Source organism: Coregonus lavaretus (assembly GCF_964263955.1).
Source record: "Coregonus lavaretus genome assembly, chromosome: 2".
In the NCBI taxonomy this organism is placed as follows: domain Eukaryota; kingdom Metazoa; phylum Chordata; class Actinopteri; order Salmoniformes; family Salmonidae; genus Coregonus; species Coregonus lavaretus.
The window spans coordinates 77,338,736-77,357,314 of NC_139989.1; the positions used below are offsets into that span (position 1 = coordinate 77,338,736).

Consider the following 18,579-nt stretch of genomic DNA (forward strand, 5'->3'; position numbering starts at 1 on the left):
AAAAAAACACAATTTCAAATTTTGCTACAGAAGACCGAATCGAGCCGGTCGGTCACATTTGACTGTGTAAAACCTAGCAGTACTACTTATTTCTCTGAGAGTGAGGCAGATATATATTATTACTGTGTAAAACCTAGCAGTACTACTTATTTCTCTGAGAGTGAGGCAGATATACATTAATACTGTGTAAAACCTAGCAGTACTACTTATTTCTCTGAGAGTGAGGCAGATATCTTATTACTATGTAAAACCTAGCAGTACTACTTATTTCTCTGAGAGTGAGGCAGATATATATTATTACTGTGTAAAACCTAGCAGTACTACTTATTTCTCTGAGAGTGAGGCAGATATATATATTATTACTGTGTAAAACCTAGCAGTACTTCTTATTTCTCTGAGAGTGAGGCAGATATATATAACTACTGTGTAAAACCTAGCAGTACTACTTATTTCTCTGAGAGTGAGGCAGATATATATTAATACTGTGTAAAACCTAGCAGTACTTCTTATTTCTCTGAGAGTGAGGCAGATATATATTATTACTGTGTAAAACCTAGCAGTACTACTTATTTCTCTGAGAGTGAGGCAGATACATGCATTTAGCAAAAAAACATGATTATTTGTCTCTCTGAAATGAAACCATCAAGTGATAGATTTTAAACAAATACATCTGTCAATCGCATTCCATGATTAGCTAGTGAAAAAACACACCAATCTCTTTCATAATTTCTTTAAACACTAAAAGCTAATTTACGAACATTTCTGAAAATGGATATATAGCGTTTTGGAATGAAACTCTTCTTAAGTTTCCCCATCTGAGCTCAGAGTAGATGAGAGACGTAATGTATTTCTCTGTTGTGTTGAAGCCCAATCAAGCAGGAGAGACCAGCCTCCCCTGTACCCAGCTGTGTGTCCATGAAGAGTGACAAGTCTATGAATCGTCATATATTCTTCAGAGAGGGAGACTTTTCTAGTGAACAAAGGTAAGAAGAACTCATGGGTCATGGTCAGTGAGTTAAACAACACTGACTCTAGTCATTTCTCCTCTCCCATTTGACCATTTATTTTAGTTGTTTTCATAATTCATAGGCTAATCCTTTTTTCCATTTTCATAGTCCTAAAACAATATTAAACAAACACTACATTCCCTCCCTGTGTGTGTGTGTGTGTGTGTGTGTGTGTGTGTGTGTATGTGTGTGTGTGTGTGTGTGTGTGTGTGTGTCTGTGTGTGTGTGTGTGTGTGTGTGTGTGTGTGTGTGTGTGTGTGTGTGTGTGTGTGTGTGTGTGTGTGTGTGTGTGCACTCCCTGGATGAGGAGATGTAATCTCATGTTTTGTCCACAGAAACCAACAGGAGAGATCAGAGTCCGAGATTCTGAAAATGAACCAGAAGGAGCTTGCTGACACACTGGAGAAAAGTAAGAGCTGTCTGCCTCATGTTGAATGCTGTTTTATAACATTTAAAAGCTGTTGCTAAAGTACAGCTAAAGTAGCTGTGTAACTCAATGATATTGTAGTAGCCTTAACACAACACCTAGTGACCTCATCAAGTAGCAGCGGAATGTGTTGTGTTGATTAATTTAGACAGAGAGAGAAATATAGGCAACTTTAATAATAGTAATAGAATCAGTCACTGATTGACAGAGAGAGAGATAGACAACATTAATGATACCATCAGTAATACCTAAGAATAATAAGAATAATAAGAATAATAATAATATAATCAGTCACTCCAGTGTGGAATGCATCATTTAACATTTACACATTCATACAGTCACATAACAGCAGCAGGGATGTGTTGTGGTGATTAATTTAGAGAGAGAGAGAGAGAGAGAGAGAGAGAGAGAGAGAGAGAGAGAGAGAGAACATTAATAATACCATCAATAATGATATAAATCAGTCACACCAGTCTGTAATGCATTATGAAAACAGTTAAGAGAATAAATGATTGCAATTTAAACTTTAGAAAACATCCTTACAATACTGTAGGCATTAAAACAGACTTAATATTAATATCCTCTGTGTTATTTCTTCATTCAGATGAGCTTGCTGTGATTTGCCAACGTGAACTCAAATCGAATCTAAAGAAGAAGTTTCAATGTGTATTTGAGGGGATCGCTAAACAAGGAAACCCAACACTTCTCAATAAGATCTTCACAGAGCTCTACATCACAGAGGGTGGAAAAGGAGAGGTCAATAATGAACATGAGCTGAGACAGATTGAGACAACAACCAGGAAACAAGCAAGACCAGAGACTGCAATCAAATGTAACGACATCTTCAAACCCTTAACTGGACAAGACAAACTCATCAGAACTGTGCTGACAAAGGGAGTCTCTGGCATTGGAAAATCAGTCTCTGTGCAGAAGTTCATTCTGGACTGGGCTGAAGGAAAAGCAAATCAGGATGTCCAATTTGTATTTTCATTCCCTTTTCGGGAGCTGAATTTGATGAAAAAGGAAAAACACACTTTCATTGAACTTCTCAATCACTTCTCAATGGAAACCAAAGAATCAAGAATCTCCAACTACGACAAGTACAAAGTTATGTTCATCTTTGATGGTCTGGATGAGTGCCGACTGCCCCTAGACTTCCAGAAGAACAAGATCTGTTGTGACGTCACAGAGTCAACCTCAGTGGATGTTCTGCTGACAAATCTCATCAAGGGAAATCTGCTTCCCTCTGCTCTCCTCTGGATAACTACCCGACCTGCAGCAGCCAATAAGATCCCTTCAAGGTGTGTTGACCAGGTGACAGAGGTACGAGGGTTCAATGACCCACAGAAGGAGGAGTACTTCAGGAAGAGATTCAATGATGAGGACCTGGCCAGCAGAATCATCTCACACATAAAGACATCAAGGAGCCTCCACATCATGTGCCACATTCCAGTCTTCTGTTGGATTTCTGCAATAGTCCTTGAACACATGCTGAAACATAAGAGAGAAGAGATGCCCAAGACTCTGACTGAGATGTTCATACACCTTGTGGAGTTTCATACCAAACAGAAGAATGAAGAGTATCTTGGGAAAGAAGAGACAGGTCCACACTGGAATAAAGAGAGCATTCTGTCACTGGGAAAACTGGCTTTTCAACAGCTTGTGAAGGGCAATCTGATTTTCTATGAAGAAGACCTGAAAGAGGCTGGCATTGATGTCAATGAAGCCTCAGTGTACTCCGGATTGTGCACTAGGATCTTTAAAGAGGAATGTGGGCTGTACCAGGACAAGGTGTACTGCTTCGTGCATCTGAGCATTCAGGAGTTTCTGGCTGCTGTATATGTGTTCCTCTCATTCATCAACAACAATGAGAATCTAATGGCCGAACCTCAAGTTACTGAAGTTACTGTCTACAAGAGTGCTGTGGATAAAGCCTTACAAAGTGAGACAGGAAACCTGGACCTTTTCCTCCGCTTCCTTCTGGGCCTCTCACTGGAGTCCAATCAGAAGCACTTACGAGGTCTACTGACAACAACAAGAAGCAGCTCACAGAGCCATGAAGAAACAGTGAAGTACATCAAGGAGAAGATCAGGGAGAATCCCTCTCCAGAGAGGTGCATCAATCTGTTCCACTGCCTGAATGAACTGAATGACCATTCTCTAGTGAAGGAGATCCAAAGCTACCTGAGCTCAGGAAGTCTCTCAGAAGCCAAACTGTCACCTGCACAGTGGTCAGCTCTGTTCTTAGTGTTGCTGACTTCAGAAAAGGAGCTGGATGTGTTTGACCTGAAGAAATACTCCAGATCAGAGGAAGGTCTTCTAAGGCTGCTGCCAGTGGTCAAAGCCTCCAGAGCTGCTCTGTGAGTACATAAAATGACATTTAAGTACTAATCATCAGGAAGAAATATTCAGTTTAGAGAAAAATATGAATTATAATATGTAGATAATATATATTGAAAAACATATTGAATCAATGCATTGATGTTCACATTAGTATAACAATATGACCATACAATTCTAGGAGACGGAAGATGAATCTATATGTTGTTTAAGAGAATAAACCAAATGCATCTGCCATTGTCCATTAACAGTGTGTTTGTGAAATCATGATGATCTCTCTGTCAGGCTGTCAGGCTGTGGAGTCACAGAGGAAGGCTGTGCTTCTCTGGTCTCAGCTCTGAAGTCAAACCCCTCACACCTGAGAGAGCTGGATCTGAGTAACAATGACCTGAAGGATTCAGGAGTGAAGCTGCTCTCTGCTGGACTGGGGAATCCCCACTGTAAACTGGAGACTCTGAGGTCAGTATTCCTGTAGTTGGTCTGATTTCAGATGAAATGTTTCATATTAGGTGACAGTACATAATGTCACCTTTTATTTGAGGATATTTTCATACATATCTGTGTTACTGTTTAGAAATGAAAGCACTTTATGTATCTAGTTCTCCCATTTGAAAAAGTCATAATAATTTGGACATATTCATTTATATTGTATTAAAGTAGTCATAAGTTTAGTATTTGGTCCAATATTCTTTGCCTGCAGTGATTACATCAAGCTTGTGATTCTATAAACTTGTTGAATACATTTGCAGTTAGTCTTGGTTGTGTTTTGGATTATGTTTTTCCCAATAGAAACTGAATGGTGAAAAATGTCCTGTCATTTTGGAGTCACTTCACTTGTATTGTCAGTAAGAATAGAAGATGTTTCTGAACACTTCTACATTCATGTGGATGCTACCATGATTATGAATAATCATGAATGAATCATGAATGATGATGAATGAGAAAGTTACAGAGGAACACGGATCATACCCCCTCTGTTATTGGTAATGGTGAGAGTTAGCATGTTTTGTTGTAGCCTCTGTAACTTTCTCACTCATTATTATTCATGATTCATTCATGATTTTTCTTAATCATGGCATTATCAGGATTAATTTAGTAGTGTTTAGAAACATGTTATCTACTCACTTCGACAGAAAATTACTCCAGTCATCATCCACCATTCAGTTACTAATAGGCAAAACATAACCCAAAACACAACCAAAACAAACTGCAAATGCAACCAACGAGTTTGGGAGCAAATACTCAACTTTTGACTACTTTAATACACTGTAAGTGAATTGGTCAAAATAGTTATGACTTCTTCAAATGGGGGACTAGATACATAAAGTGCTTTAATTTCTAAACGGTGAAACAGATATGTATTAAAATACCCTCAAATAAAAGGTGACATTATATACTGTCACCTCATATAAAACATTTGATCTCAAATCCAAAATGCTGGAGTATAGAGCCACATTTAAAATGTTATCTTTGTCAAAATAGATATGGTGTGGACTGTATACTCAATACAATCTAAATCTGATACCTCACTGTCTGTCTTTTGACTGATACTGCTTTTTAAACTGCTCTGGTCAGTCTACTCAAATATTTGTATTATACATGTTTCTCTCTACAAGCAATATTATGATAATTTCTAATAATGATACATTAATTTATGAATAGATATGGCAGGTTTCAGGACACTGATATATCTGAATATGTTGAAAAAATATACTGCCACTATTTTCACCACCAAAGAATAGCAGTGTGGTTTTAATATGATTTGACTCTTTGCAGGCTGTCAGGCTGTCTAGTCACAGAGGAAGGTTGTGCTTCTCTGGTCTCAGCTCTGAAGTCAAACCCCTCACACCTGAGAGAGCTGGATCTGAGTAACAATGACCTGAAGGATTCAGGAGTGAAGCTGCTCTCTGCTGGACTGGGGAATCCCCACTGTAAACTGGAGACTCTGAGGTCAGTATTCCTGTAGTTGGTCAACAAGTGATAACTTTTCACCAGATCCACATGTGTTTACCAGGCACACATAGTCCACACCATATGTGTTTGGACAGTGAAGCTTACCGTTTTACATTTGGTGCTATGCTCCAGCATTTTGGATTTGAGATAGAATGTTTCATATTAGGTGACAGTATATAATGTCACCTTTTATTTGATGTTAATGGTGAGAGGTTAGTTTGTTTTGTTGTAGCCTCTGTAACTTTCTCATTCATTTTTATTCATGATTCATTCATGATTATTCTTAATCATGGCATCATCAGGATTCATTCAGTAGTGTTTAGAAACATGTTATCTACTCACTTAGACAGAAGATTAATCCAGTAATCATCCACCATTCAGTTACTATCGGGCAAAACATAACCCAAAACACAACCAAAACAAACTGCAAATGCAACCAACGAGTTTGGGACCAAATACTAAACTTTTGACTACGTTGATACACTATAAGTGAATTGGTCAGAATACTTATGACTTCTTCAAATAGGGGGACTAGATGCATGAAGTGTTTTCATTTCTAAACGGTGAAACAGATATGTATTAAAATACCCTCAAATAAAAGGTGACATTATATACTGTCACCTCATATGAAACATTTGATCACAAATCCAAAATGCTGGAGCATAGAGCCACATTTAAAATGTTATCTTCGCTGTCAAAATATATATAGTGTGGACTGTATACTCAATACAATCTAAATCTGATACCTCACTGTCTGTGTTTTGACTGATACTGCTTTTTAAACTGCTCTGGTCAGTCTACTCAAATATTTGTACTATACATTTTTCTCTCTACACACAATATTATGATTTTTTCTAATAATGATATATATATGGCAGGTTTCAGGACACTGGTATAAATTAAAATGTTGAAAAAATATACTGCCACTATTTTCACCACCAAAGAATAGCAGTGTGGTTTTAATATGATATGACTCTTTGCAGGCTGTCAGGCTGTCTAGTCACAGAGGAAGGCTGTGCTTCTCTGGTCTCAGCTCTGAAGTCAAACCCCTCACACCTGAGAGAGCTGGACCTGAGCTACAATCACCCAGGAGACTCAGGAGTCAGACTGCTCTCTGCTGGACTGGAGGATCCACACTGCAGACTGGAGAAACTCAAGTATGTAGAGGGTTTATGTCAATGTTCATATCAGACATGTTGGAGTTATCAGGCTAGTTAAGACAAACATTCTGACCACCACTTGGACTAAGTTATATAAAGACTGTGTGTGTGTGTGTGTCCAGTGTGTGTGTGTCCAGTGTGTGTGTGTCCAGTGTGTATGTGTGTGTGTGTGTCCACACACACACACAAACACACACACACACACACACACACACACACACACTGGACACTCACACTGAACACACACACACACACACGACACACACACACACACTGGACACACATACACACTGGACACACACATACATACAGGACTCACACACACACACTGGACCCACACCTACACACACTGGATCCACACACACACACTGGATACACACACACACACTGGATCCACACACACACACTGGATCCACACACACACACTGGATACACACACACACACTGGACACACACACACACTGGACAAACACACACACTTGACACACACACACAGGACACACACACAAACACACAAACTGGACACACACACACTGGACACACACACACACACACTCACACTGGACACACACACACACACACACACACACACACACACACACTCACACTGGACACACACACACACACTCACACTGGACACACACACACACACACACACACAATGGACAAACACAGACAAACTGGACACACACACACACACACACACACACATACACACTTGACAAACAGACACACACTGGACACACAAACACACACTGGACACACACACACTGGACACACACACACACACACACACACACACACACACACACACACACACACACACACACACACACAAACACACACTGGACACACATACACACACACTGGACACACATTGGACACACACACACACACACACAAACACACACTGGACACAGACACACACTGGACACACACATACACTGGACACACATACACACACACAAACACACTCGACACACACACACACACACACTCACTCACACTGGACACACACACACAAACACACACTGGACACACACACACGCACACACTGTACAAACACACTGGACACATACACACAAAGGACACACACACACACACTGGACACACACACACACTGGACACACACACACTGGACACACACACATACACAAAAAGGAAACACACACACACACTGGATACACACACACACACTGGACACACACACACACACACTGGACACACACACACACTGGATATGCACACACACACACACTGGACACACACACACACACTGGACACACACACACACACACACACACACACACTGGACCCACATATACACTGGACACACACACACACACACAAACAGGACACAAACACTGGACACAAACACACACACACACACACTTGGACAAAGTTATATGCTGACTGTGTGTGTGTGTGTCCAGTGTGTTTTTGTATGTGTTGGTGTCCAGTGTTTGTGTCCTGTGTGTGTGTGTGTGTGTGTGTGTGTGTGTGTGTGTGTCCAATGTGTGTGTGTATGTGTGTGTGTGTGTGTGTGTGTTTGTCCAGTGTGTGTGTGTGTTTGTCCAGTGTGTGTCTAGTGTGTTTGTGTGTGTCCAGTGTGTCCATTGTGTGTGTGTGAGTCCAGTGGGAGTGTGTGTATGTGTGTCCAGTGTGTGTCTGTTTGTCAAGTGTGTGTGTGTGTGTGTGTGTGTGTGTGTGTGTGTGTGTCCAGTTTGTGTGTGTTTGTCCAGTGTGTGTGTGTGTGTGTGTGTGTGTGTGTGGACACACACTGGATATGCACACACACACACGCTGGACACACACACACACACACTGGACACACACTCACACACACTGGACACACACACACACTGGACACACACACACTGGACACACACACACTCCCACTGGACACACAAACACACTAGACACACACTGGACACACACAAACACACTAGACACACACTGGACAAACACACACACACACACACACACAAACACACACTGGACACACATACACACACACTGGACACACACACTGGACACACACAAACACACTAGACACACACTGGACAAACACACACACAAACACACACTGGAAACACACACACTGGACACACACAAACACACTAGACACACACTGGACAAACACACACACACACACACAAACACACACTAGACACACATACACACACACTGGACACACATTGGACACACACACACACACACACACAAACACACACTGGACACAGACACACACTGGACCCACACATACACTGAACACACACACACATACACACACACACACACACACACACACACACACACACTCGACACACACACACACTCACTCACACTGGACACACACACACACACTGGACACGCACACACTGTACAAACACACTGGACACATACACACAAAGGACACACACACACACACACACACTGGACACACACACATACACAAAAAGGAAACACACACACACTGGACACACACACACACACACACTGGACACACACACACACACACACTGGACACACACACACACACACACTGGACACACTCACACACACTGGACACACACTCACACACACTCCCACTGGACACACATACACACACTCCCACTGGACACACATACACACACAATGGACACACTGGACAAACACACACACACTGGACACACACAAGCACACTGGACACACACAAGCACACTGGACACACACAAACACACTGGACAAACACACACACACTGGACAAACACACACACACACACACACACACACACTGGACACACACACACACACACACACTGGACCCACATAAACACTGGACACACACACACACACACACAAACAGGACACAAACACTGGACACAAACACACACACACACACTTGGACAAAGTTATATGCTGACTGTGTGTGTGTGTGTGTGTCCAGTGTGTGTGTGTGTGTGTGTGTGTATGTGTGTGTGTGTCCAGTGTGTGTGTGAGTTCACGTGTATCCCTCAATGACTGTCTGTTCTTCTGCTTACCGCTACAGTGTGGAACATGGTGGAGAGAACACAATGAAACCTGGACTTAGAAAATGTGAGTGTTGACTGCTGTGAAGAATATGACTAAGAATAAGTCTTAATTCAAGTGAAGTAAAAGTCAAAGACCACCATCATTACTTACTTGGTCATATTAAATATCAGCTGTAGTTCTACAGAAGCACAAATCAGGGACACCAAAGTTCACAAAGAGTTGCTTTGACAATGTGTGTGTCTGTGTATGTGTGTGGCGTGTTCCTGTTACGTTAGAAATGTGTGTGTGTGTTCATGCATGCATGAAGGTGTGTGTGTGTTCAGGGTGTGTGTGTTCATGCATACAGATGTGAGTGTTTATCCAGTGTGTATCCAGTGTGTGTGTGTTCAGGATGTGTGTGTGTGTGTGTGTGTGTTCAGGATGTGTATGTTCAGTGTGTGTGTGTGTTCAGGATGATGATGATTTCTAATATTGTGTCTGGTTTCATCCATCAGATGTCTGTGATCTCAGACTGGACCTAAACACAGTAAACAGACGCCTCTCTCTGTCTAAGAAGAACAGAAAGGTGACACGGAGGAGAGAGGAGCAGCCGTATCCTGATCACCCAGAGAGATTTGAGATCCTTGGACAGGTGCTGTGTAGAGAGGGTCTGACTGGGCGCTGTTACTGGGAGGTAGAGTGGAGTGGGATTGGGGCTGGTATAGGAGTGGCATATAAAGGAATCAGCAGGAGAGGAAGGGGTAATGGCTGTGGGATTGGATCCAATGACAAGTCTTGGAGTCTGAACTGCATCATCAACATATACTTAGCCTGTCACAATAATAAGTTCACTACCATAGACGTCCCCTCCTCCCGCTCCCACAGAGTAGGAGTGTATCTGGACTGGCCAGCCGGCACTCTGTCCTTCTACAGAGTCTCCTCTGACACACTGACCCACCTGTACACATTCCACTCCACATTCACTGAGCCCCTCTATCCAGGGTTTGGGGTTCATCATGTTGATGACTCAGTGTCCCTGTAAATAATAACCATGGTAACAGGGTTCATGATTAATTTTGGGGTTTGGTGTCCTCAGTCAAACACACACTGGACACATACACACACACACTTTACGTACACACACACACTAGACACACACTGGACACACACACGCACAGGACACACACACTGTACACACACACACACACACACACACACACATTAGACACACACGCAATGGACACACACACATTGGACACACACACTGGACACACACACACACACACTGGACGTACACACACACACTGGACACACACACACACTAGACACACACACACACACACACATTGGACACAAACACACACTGGACACACACACACTGGACACACACACACACACTGGATACACACACACACACACACACACACACACACTGGACACACACACAATGGACACACACACAATGGACACACACACACACACACACTGGACACACACACACACATGCACTGGATTCACACACACACAAACACACACTGGATACACACACACACACTGGACCTACCCACACTGGATACACACACACACACACACACACACACACACACGCTGGACACACACACACACACGTGTTTATAGACTATATCAGGAAAAAATGTGGGGACATGCCTTTCCCAAGGTCCAAGAGACCTGGGAATCAGAATAGTTCCATCCCATGATTATAGGAATACATCCATCTGTTGAGATATTGTCTAGGGCTATATTTTGTTCAGACCTGATTTTAATAGTATATATGAGGACTTTTTCGGGTTAATGTGACTTATAAGGCCCATAGCAACAGCACCCCATAGATACACACTCGACTTTCAGGTTTATGTGACTTATGAAGACCCTGTAATACAAAAAATAGGGTCTGTATTTGAACGTGGTTCCGGTTACATGTTGAAATGTCTGCATAAGAATCATAGGTGTACAATACTTAACTAAAGCTTTTTTAAAAAATGATAATAATAATCATGCTCACCAGACAGGTAACCTTCAACAGAAATGCCTATCCATGTTCACATAAATATAATATATTCTCAGTCTACTGTTTAAGTCGTATTATTGTTATTTATAACAATAATATATATATATATATATATATATATATATATATATATATATATATATATATATATATACATTTACAGTCAATATTCATGTAAAAAAAGAGGGAACACTTTATGCCTTTCTTACTTTTATTGAGTGCCAGCGAAAATATGCAAATTAACAAATCAATTGAACACCCAGAATAGACCACCTACACTTTGCCTCCTTCCCTGCTATGCACAAGGCAGTAGAAATTGCATGTTTGAAATGAATGAGAAACTCTCTATTAAAGCATCCAGCTTCTATGAAACATGACAGTGTACATTCAGCTAACCTGTCTAAATAACATAGGGATTTACATCATATTTACATAGTGCAAGTTACCATACACGAGGCCTGTTACAAGCACCCATTGAAATGGTAATAGTTTAACAGTAATTTAAACACCTTGCCACATTCAACAACTTGTGGTTAAGAACAAAGTGCTGCTGAAAACTTGGGAACAATAACAATCCCTTTAAGTACTGTTTATCTCTTTTCCCTGTCAATGAGAGCAGAGTATTAACCTATATCATCAACTGTTATCCCAAAAAAATTTGACCATAAGTGGCAAACATATGCTTATTAATAGCCCTCAATTATACATAAACATACGAACATGTGGGATCTACAGTCGAGCCTATGTGGTATGTTTGTACAAGAACCAACAATATAAATCATTTAAGGAAAATAAAATAATATGAACATGAAACCCACAGATATTAACACTATCTGAGGAGAAGCTGATTGAAATTGGAATTGAATGGTACCTGAGCTACAGTTGGCATGCTCTAGTTCTATCTATTCATCTTCCTTTTTAATGCTACGTTTCTGTTGTGGATGTAGTATTTGATAGTGTAGTGTCGAGCAATGTTGCTAATTATGCTGTGTGACAAGGAGAACCCACTGACGCTGTAATTTTATCATAAGGTTTATTCATAACAAAGGGTTACAGCGTCGATTTACAGATACCTGGAGAATAATCGCCCCATCTCAAATCTGATTATTCTGACCTCTTTTGTCTTTACCAAGTATATATAATCTTTACCAGGATATGGGTGGTTTCCCTACAGACCAATCACCTATCTTCACACAACAGACTTCCTCTGTTCTATGGTGTCACTCTAAAACCGCTCCCTCTAAAACTGAATAAACCTCCTCTCAGGTTCCACTTGAAAAAATTAGCAAAGTCATAATTCTTCATACACTACAATAGCAACCCAGTCTGTCTTTCAGAGCTACTGGCTCTGCTTGGAGGCAGGAGTCACAGTCCTTTTTATCTGGTATTCTGCAGCTTGTTATGAAATTAAGCAAATGCCGCTCAACAGCTTTCACTTCATCACCTGTCCACTTGCTTCTCACCTTCACAGCTTTCAAATCAAATCAAATCAAATTTTATTGGTCACATGCGCCGAATACAACAGGTGCAGACATTACAGTGAAATGCTTACTTACAGCCCTTAACCAACAGTGCATTTATTTTAAACAAAAAAAGTAAGAATAAAACAACAACAAAAAAAAGTGTTGAGAAAAAAAGAGCAGAAGTAAAATAAAGTGACAGTAGGGGGGCTATATATACAGGGGGGTACCGTTGCAGAGTCAATGTGCGGGGGCACCGGCTAGTTGAGGTAGTTGAGGTAATATGTACATGTGGGTAGAGTTAAAGTGACTATGCATAAATACTTAACAGAGTAGCAGCAGCGTAAAAAGGATGGGGTGGGGGGGCAGTGCAAATAGTCCGGGTAGCCATGATTAGCTGTTCAGGAGTCTTATGGCTTGGGGGTAGAAGCTGTTGAGAAGTCTTTTGGACCTAGACTTGGCACTCCGGTACCGCTTGCCGTGCGGTAGCAGAGAGAACAGTCTATGACTAGGGTGGCTGGAGTCTTTGACAATTTTGAGGGCCTTCCTCTGACACCGCCTGGTATAGAGGTCCTGGATGGCAGGGAGCTTTGCCCCAGTGATGTACTGGGCCGTACGCACTACCCTCTGTAGTGCCTTGCGGTCAGAGGCCAAGCAGTTGCCATACCAGGCGGTGATGCAACCAGTCAGGATGCTCTCGATGGTGCAGCTGTAGAATTTTTTGAGGATCTGAGGACCCATGCCAAATCTTTTTAGTCTCCTGAGGGGGAATAGGCTTTGTCGTGCCCTCTTCACGACTGTCTTGGTGTGTTTGGACCATGATAGTTCGTTGGTGTTGTGGACACCAAGGAACTTGAAGCTCTCAACCTGTTCCACTACAGCCCCGTCGATGAGAATGGGGGCGTGCTCAGTCCTCTTTTTTTTTCTGTAGTCCACAATCATCTCCTTTGTCTTGGTCACGTTGAGGGAGAGGTTGTTGTCCTGGCACCACACGGCCATATCTCTGACCTCCTCCCTATAGGCTGTCTCATCGTTGTCGGTGATCAGGCCTACCACTGTTGTGTCGTCGGCAAACTTAATGATGGTGTTGGAGTCGTGCCTGGCCATGCAGTCATGGGTGAACAGAGAGTACAGGAGGGGACTGAGCACGCACCCCTGAGGGGCCCCCGTGTTGAGGATCAGTGTGGCAGATGTGTTGTTACCTACCCTTACCACCTGGGGGCGGCCCGTCAGGAAGTCCAGGATCCAGTTGCAGAGGGAGGTGTTTAGTCCCAGGATCCTTAGCTTAGTGATGAGCTTAGAGGGCACTATGGTGTTGAATGCTGAGCTGTAGTCAATGAATAGCATTCTCACGTAGGTGTTCCTCTTGTCCAGGTGGGAAAGGGCAGTGTGGAGTGCGATAGAGATTGCATCATCTGTGGATCTGTTGGGGCGGTATGCAAATTGGAGTGGGTCTAGGGTTTCTGGGATTATGCTGTTGATGTGAGCCATGACCAGTCTTTCAAAGCACTTCATGGCTACAGACGTCAGTGCTACGGGTCGGTAGTCATTTAGGCAGGTTATCATAAATGGAAACAAAATACAACTGATTAACAATGAGCTCTGCTAAAGTGACAAATGGAGGATATGATACAAAGGATTCTAGTTAGTAGTTATATGATGTTATCAATACATGTGAATACAAAATGCTTACTAACCTTGCTTTCCTTTGGAGCACTTTGAGGATGCTTGGGATGTGACTATTTTACCATGTCTTGGTTGTGTGTTGCTCATGTGTACGTTATCCAAGGTGGTTGACTCAGGAGTGCCCTCCATGTTGTCCAGGGTGGTTGACTCAGAAGTGCCCTCCATGTTGTCCAGGGTGGTTGACTCAGTAGTGCCCTCCATGTTGTCCAGGGTGGTTGACTCAGAAGTGCCCTCCATGTTGTCCAGGGTGGTTGACTCAGTAGTGCCCTCCATGTTGTCCAGGGTGGTTGACTCAGAAGTGCCCTCCATGTTGTCCAGGGTGGTTGACTCAGAAGTGCCCTCCATGTTGTCCAGGTGGTTGACTCAGAAGTGCCCTCCATGTTGTCCAGGGTGGTTGACTCTGGTGTTTGCCTCAGAAGTGTCTGGTCCCTAGAAGTCTCTGTTGTTGAGCCTTTGCAAAGTAATAATGAATGTGATTATGTTCTATGAGCTTTATGACAATACGTTTGCTTGCTTGTATTATTCACTGTAAACAACCTCAATGTCAGGCAATATGCAATTCTACATTAGATATTAACTGATATTTGAGATATAAACATAAACTGATTGCAAATCCATAAATGTGGAATTACTTATCACCACCAATGTGATTGTTTAAAAACAGATAGAGGATCATTTCGATAATCCCCACAGAAATTTGCATTTATGTGACATAACTTAAAGATATTACCACATATATACAAGTCAGGATACCTTTGCATTGATGTAGGTCAGCAATGGTTTCTTCGCTGGAATCATCATCACTCATTTCTACTTCATCTGGTTGGGTAAAAAATATTTACGGCCAATTATTTAAATTAAGGACTAACAACACTTATAATAGTTATATTTGAAGTGGCTAAAAACTATATTTCAAACAAAATTTTACCTTCAGGATTGACCTCAATGTCATCCAGCCCTTTCCCCTGCAGGTAAGGCAGTCTTCCTTTTTCGATTGCTATCAACAGTTTGCTGACTTTTGCGAGCTGCAGGGTACTCTCTGGAAGCCGATAGAATTCTCTATGGACACGGATGTCATGTCCTAGAAAGGTGGCAAGTTGATCCATTTCATTTTCTTTGAGGTTTAGTAGTGTGGACAAAGTGGCGACTTGTTTCCGCAATCTTGTTGAGGTGAGTGCCTCTGGGTTCTTTGCACCACATTGTTTGCATACTTGCGAAAGCAGTCGGAGCCTCTGTAATGGGAAAGGACACCTGGCCGTGCAAACATGTACACATTTTCTTTGTGGACACTCTTTCCTGCTTATCATGAGGAGGTCCATAGCAGCGATCATGTCAGGGGTTAGAAGCACTGGAACCTTTCTTGACCTTTTACCTCGAATCTCAACTCTCTCAAAGTGCTCTGCAAGCTTCCTCTCGAAGTCAGTAAGGCCCCTCACAATGTCTGGATTCAGCTCCGTAAGATCCCTGGATGTGAAAGACTGAAGCTCCAATTTTTTAACTTCCCCTTCCCTCCTTCTGTTAAATAGTACTACCTGCGTCAAAGTCACTTTAGCAAGATTTCCAAAGCTTTTGCTGTTGGGTTCTTCCTCAAGGTCCTTCATACACTTAGCACGCTCAGTAGCAAGAAACGTGTGCAGCACCGACACATCCTCTGTAAAGGGTAAAACCTGTGGTTTATTCCATTTGGCTTGTTGAAGTGTACCCAATGTGGCAGCTGAAATAGACTCTGTCCACTTTTTCTGATGTAAAGTGGCAAATTGCTTTGCAGACTCTGCAACAGCAGGGCGATTTGCAATGATGGCATTGCATTGCACAATGCCTGCAACTTTGGCTAAACTGTGTCCCAATTTCAAAGCCAATGATGGGATTTTATACGAGTTGCTTTCGACATCATAACCAGCAACAGATCTTACTGCCTGTATCACATGGGGAAAGTTACAGGGCATAACAAGGACTTCGGTGCTCTTCAAAGGTGTTAAGCCCTTGCCGTTATCAATAGTCTTGCCATCTCTCTCATTTTTTGGCGTATGTAGTCATTCCTTCTCTCATATGGTTTCCTGGAATTCAACAGTGACTCGCCGATACAAAGGAATTCAGTTTCACTCCTTACAACCGAGGAAACGTCATCCTGGTTCATTTCACAAGCAATCTTCCAAACAGTTTCCTTAACTGAGTCAGGTCTTGGTAAGTGCAGTTGAATCCGTTTTCGCCCAACTTGAGGCTCTCCCTCAACAGACTTCTTCAGGCAGTTTCTCACATGTCTCCATAGGGAATTTCTTGCATACAGTCCTTCGCAAAATGTGCAGTGACGGTAGTCATCAGATGGTTTTGCAGTACTAGGTCTTTTACAGGCAACCATCTCTCCAGTGCCACAGCTTGCCACTTCAGTATTATGGTCAAAGTTTCATCTCTTCTTAAGAGAGCGTAACAACTCTCTTCTTTTGCGGGATCCTTTATTAAAACTGAAAGCCATTGCAACATCAGGCTTTTCACTGTGGATGGATTCGAGGTGTCTTGCCAATTTATACAGTGGGGGAAAAAAGTATTTAGTCAGCCACCAATTGTGCAAGTTCTCCCACTTAAAAAGATGAGAGAGGCCTGTAATTTTCATCATAGGTACACGTCAACTATGACAGACAAAATGAGGAAAAAAAATCCAGAAAATCACATTGTAGGATTTTTTATGAATTTATTGGCATATGATGGTGGAAAATAAGTATTTGGTCAATAACAAAAGTTTCTCAATACTTTGTTATATACCCTTTGTTGGCAATGACACAGGTCAAACGTTTTCTGTAAGTCTTCACAAGGTTTTCACACACTGTTGCTGGTATTTTGTCCCATTCCTCCATGCAGATCTCCTCTAGAGCAGTGATGTTTTGGGGCTGTCGCTGGGCAACACAAACTTTCAACTCCCTCCAAAGATTTTCTATGGGGTTGAGATCTGGAGACTGGCTAGGCCACTCCAGGACCTTGAAATGCTTCTTACGAAGCCACTCCTTCGTTGCCCGGGCGGTGTGTTTGGGATCATTGTCATGCTGAAAGACCCAGCCACGTTTCATCTTCAATGCCCTTGCTGATGGAAGGAGGGTTTCACTCAAAATCTCACGATACATGGCCCCATTCATTCTTTCCTTTACACGGATCAGTCGTCCTGGTCCCTTTGCAGAAAAACAGCCCCAAAGCATGATGTTTCCACCCCCATGCTTCACAGTAGGTATGGTGTTCTTTGGATGCAACTCAGCATTCTTTGTCCTCCAAACATGACGAGTTGAGTTTTTACCAAAAAGTTATATTTTGGTTTCATCTGACCATATGACATTCTCCCAATCCTCTTCTGGATCATCCAAATGCACTTCAGATGGGCCTGGACATGTACTGGCTTAAGCAGGGGGACACGTCTCGCACTGCAGGATTTGAGTCCCTGGCGGCGTAGTGTGTTACTGATGGTTGGCTTTGTTACTTTGGTCCCAGCTCTCTGCAGGTCATTCACTAGGTCCCCCCGTGTGGTTCTGGGATTTTT

The 18,579-nt window shown here is 42.3% G+C and overlaps 1 protein-coding gene across 1 annotated transcript in view; it reads left to right on the forward strand.

Annotated features, from left to right (window-relative positions):
• LOC311140606 (NLR family CARD domain-containing protein 3-like) overlaps nucleotides 1-18,579 on the forward strand; it is a gene marked incomplete at its 3' end in the record, with an annotated part of 114,285 nt that overhangs the window by 22,559 nt on the left and 73,147 nt on the right. The window contains exons 4-6 of the mRNA XM_084175731.1: nucleotides 867-983; nucleotides 1,343-1,416; nucleotides 2,039-3,794. Of these exons, the coding sequence (XP_084031857.1) occupies nucleotides 867-983; nucleotides 1,343-1,416; nucleotides 2,039-3,794 (1,947 nt within the window). The remainder of the gene's footprint in view (nucleotides 1-866; nucleotides 984-1,342; nucleotides 1,417-2,038; nucleotides 3,795-18,579) is intronic.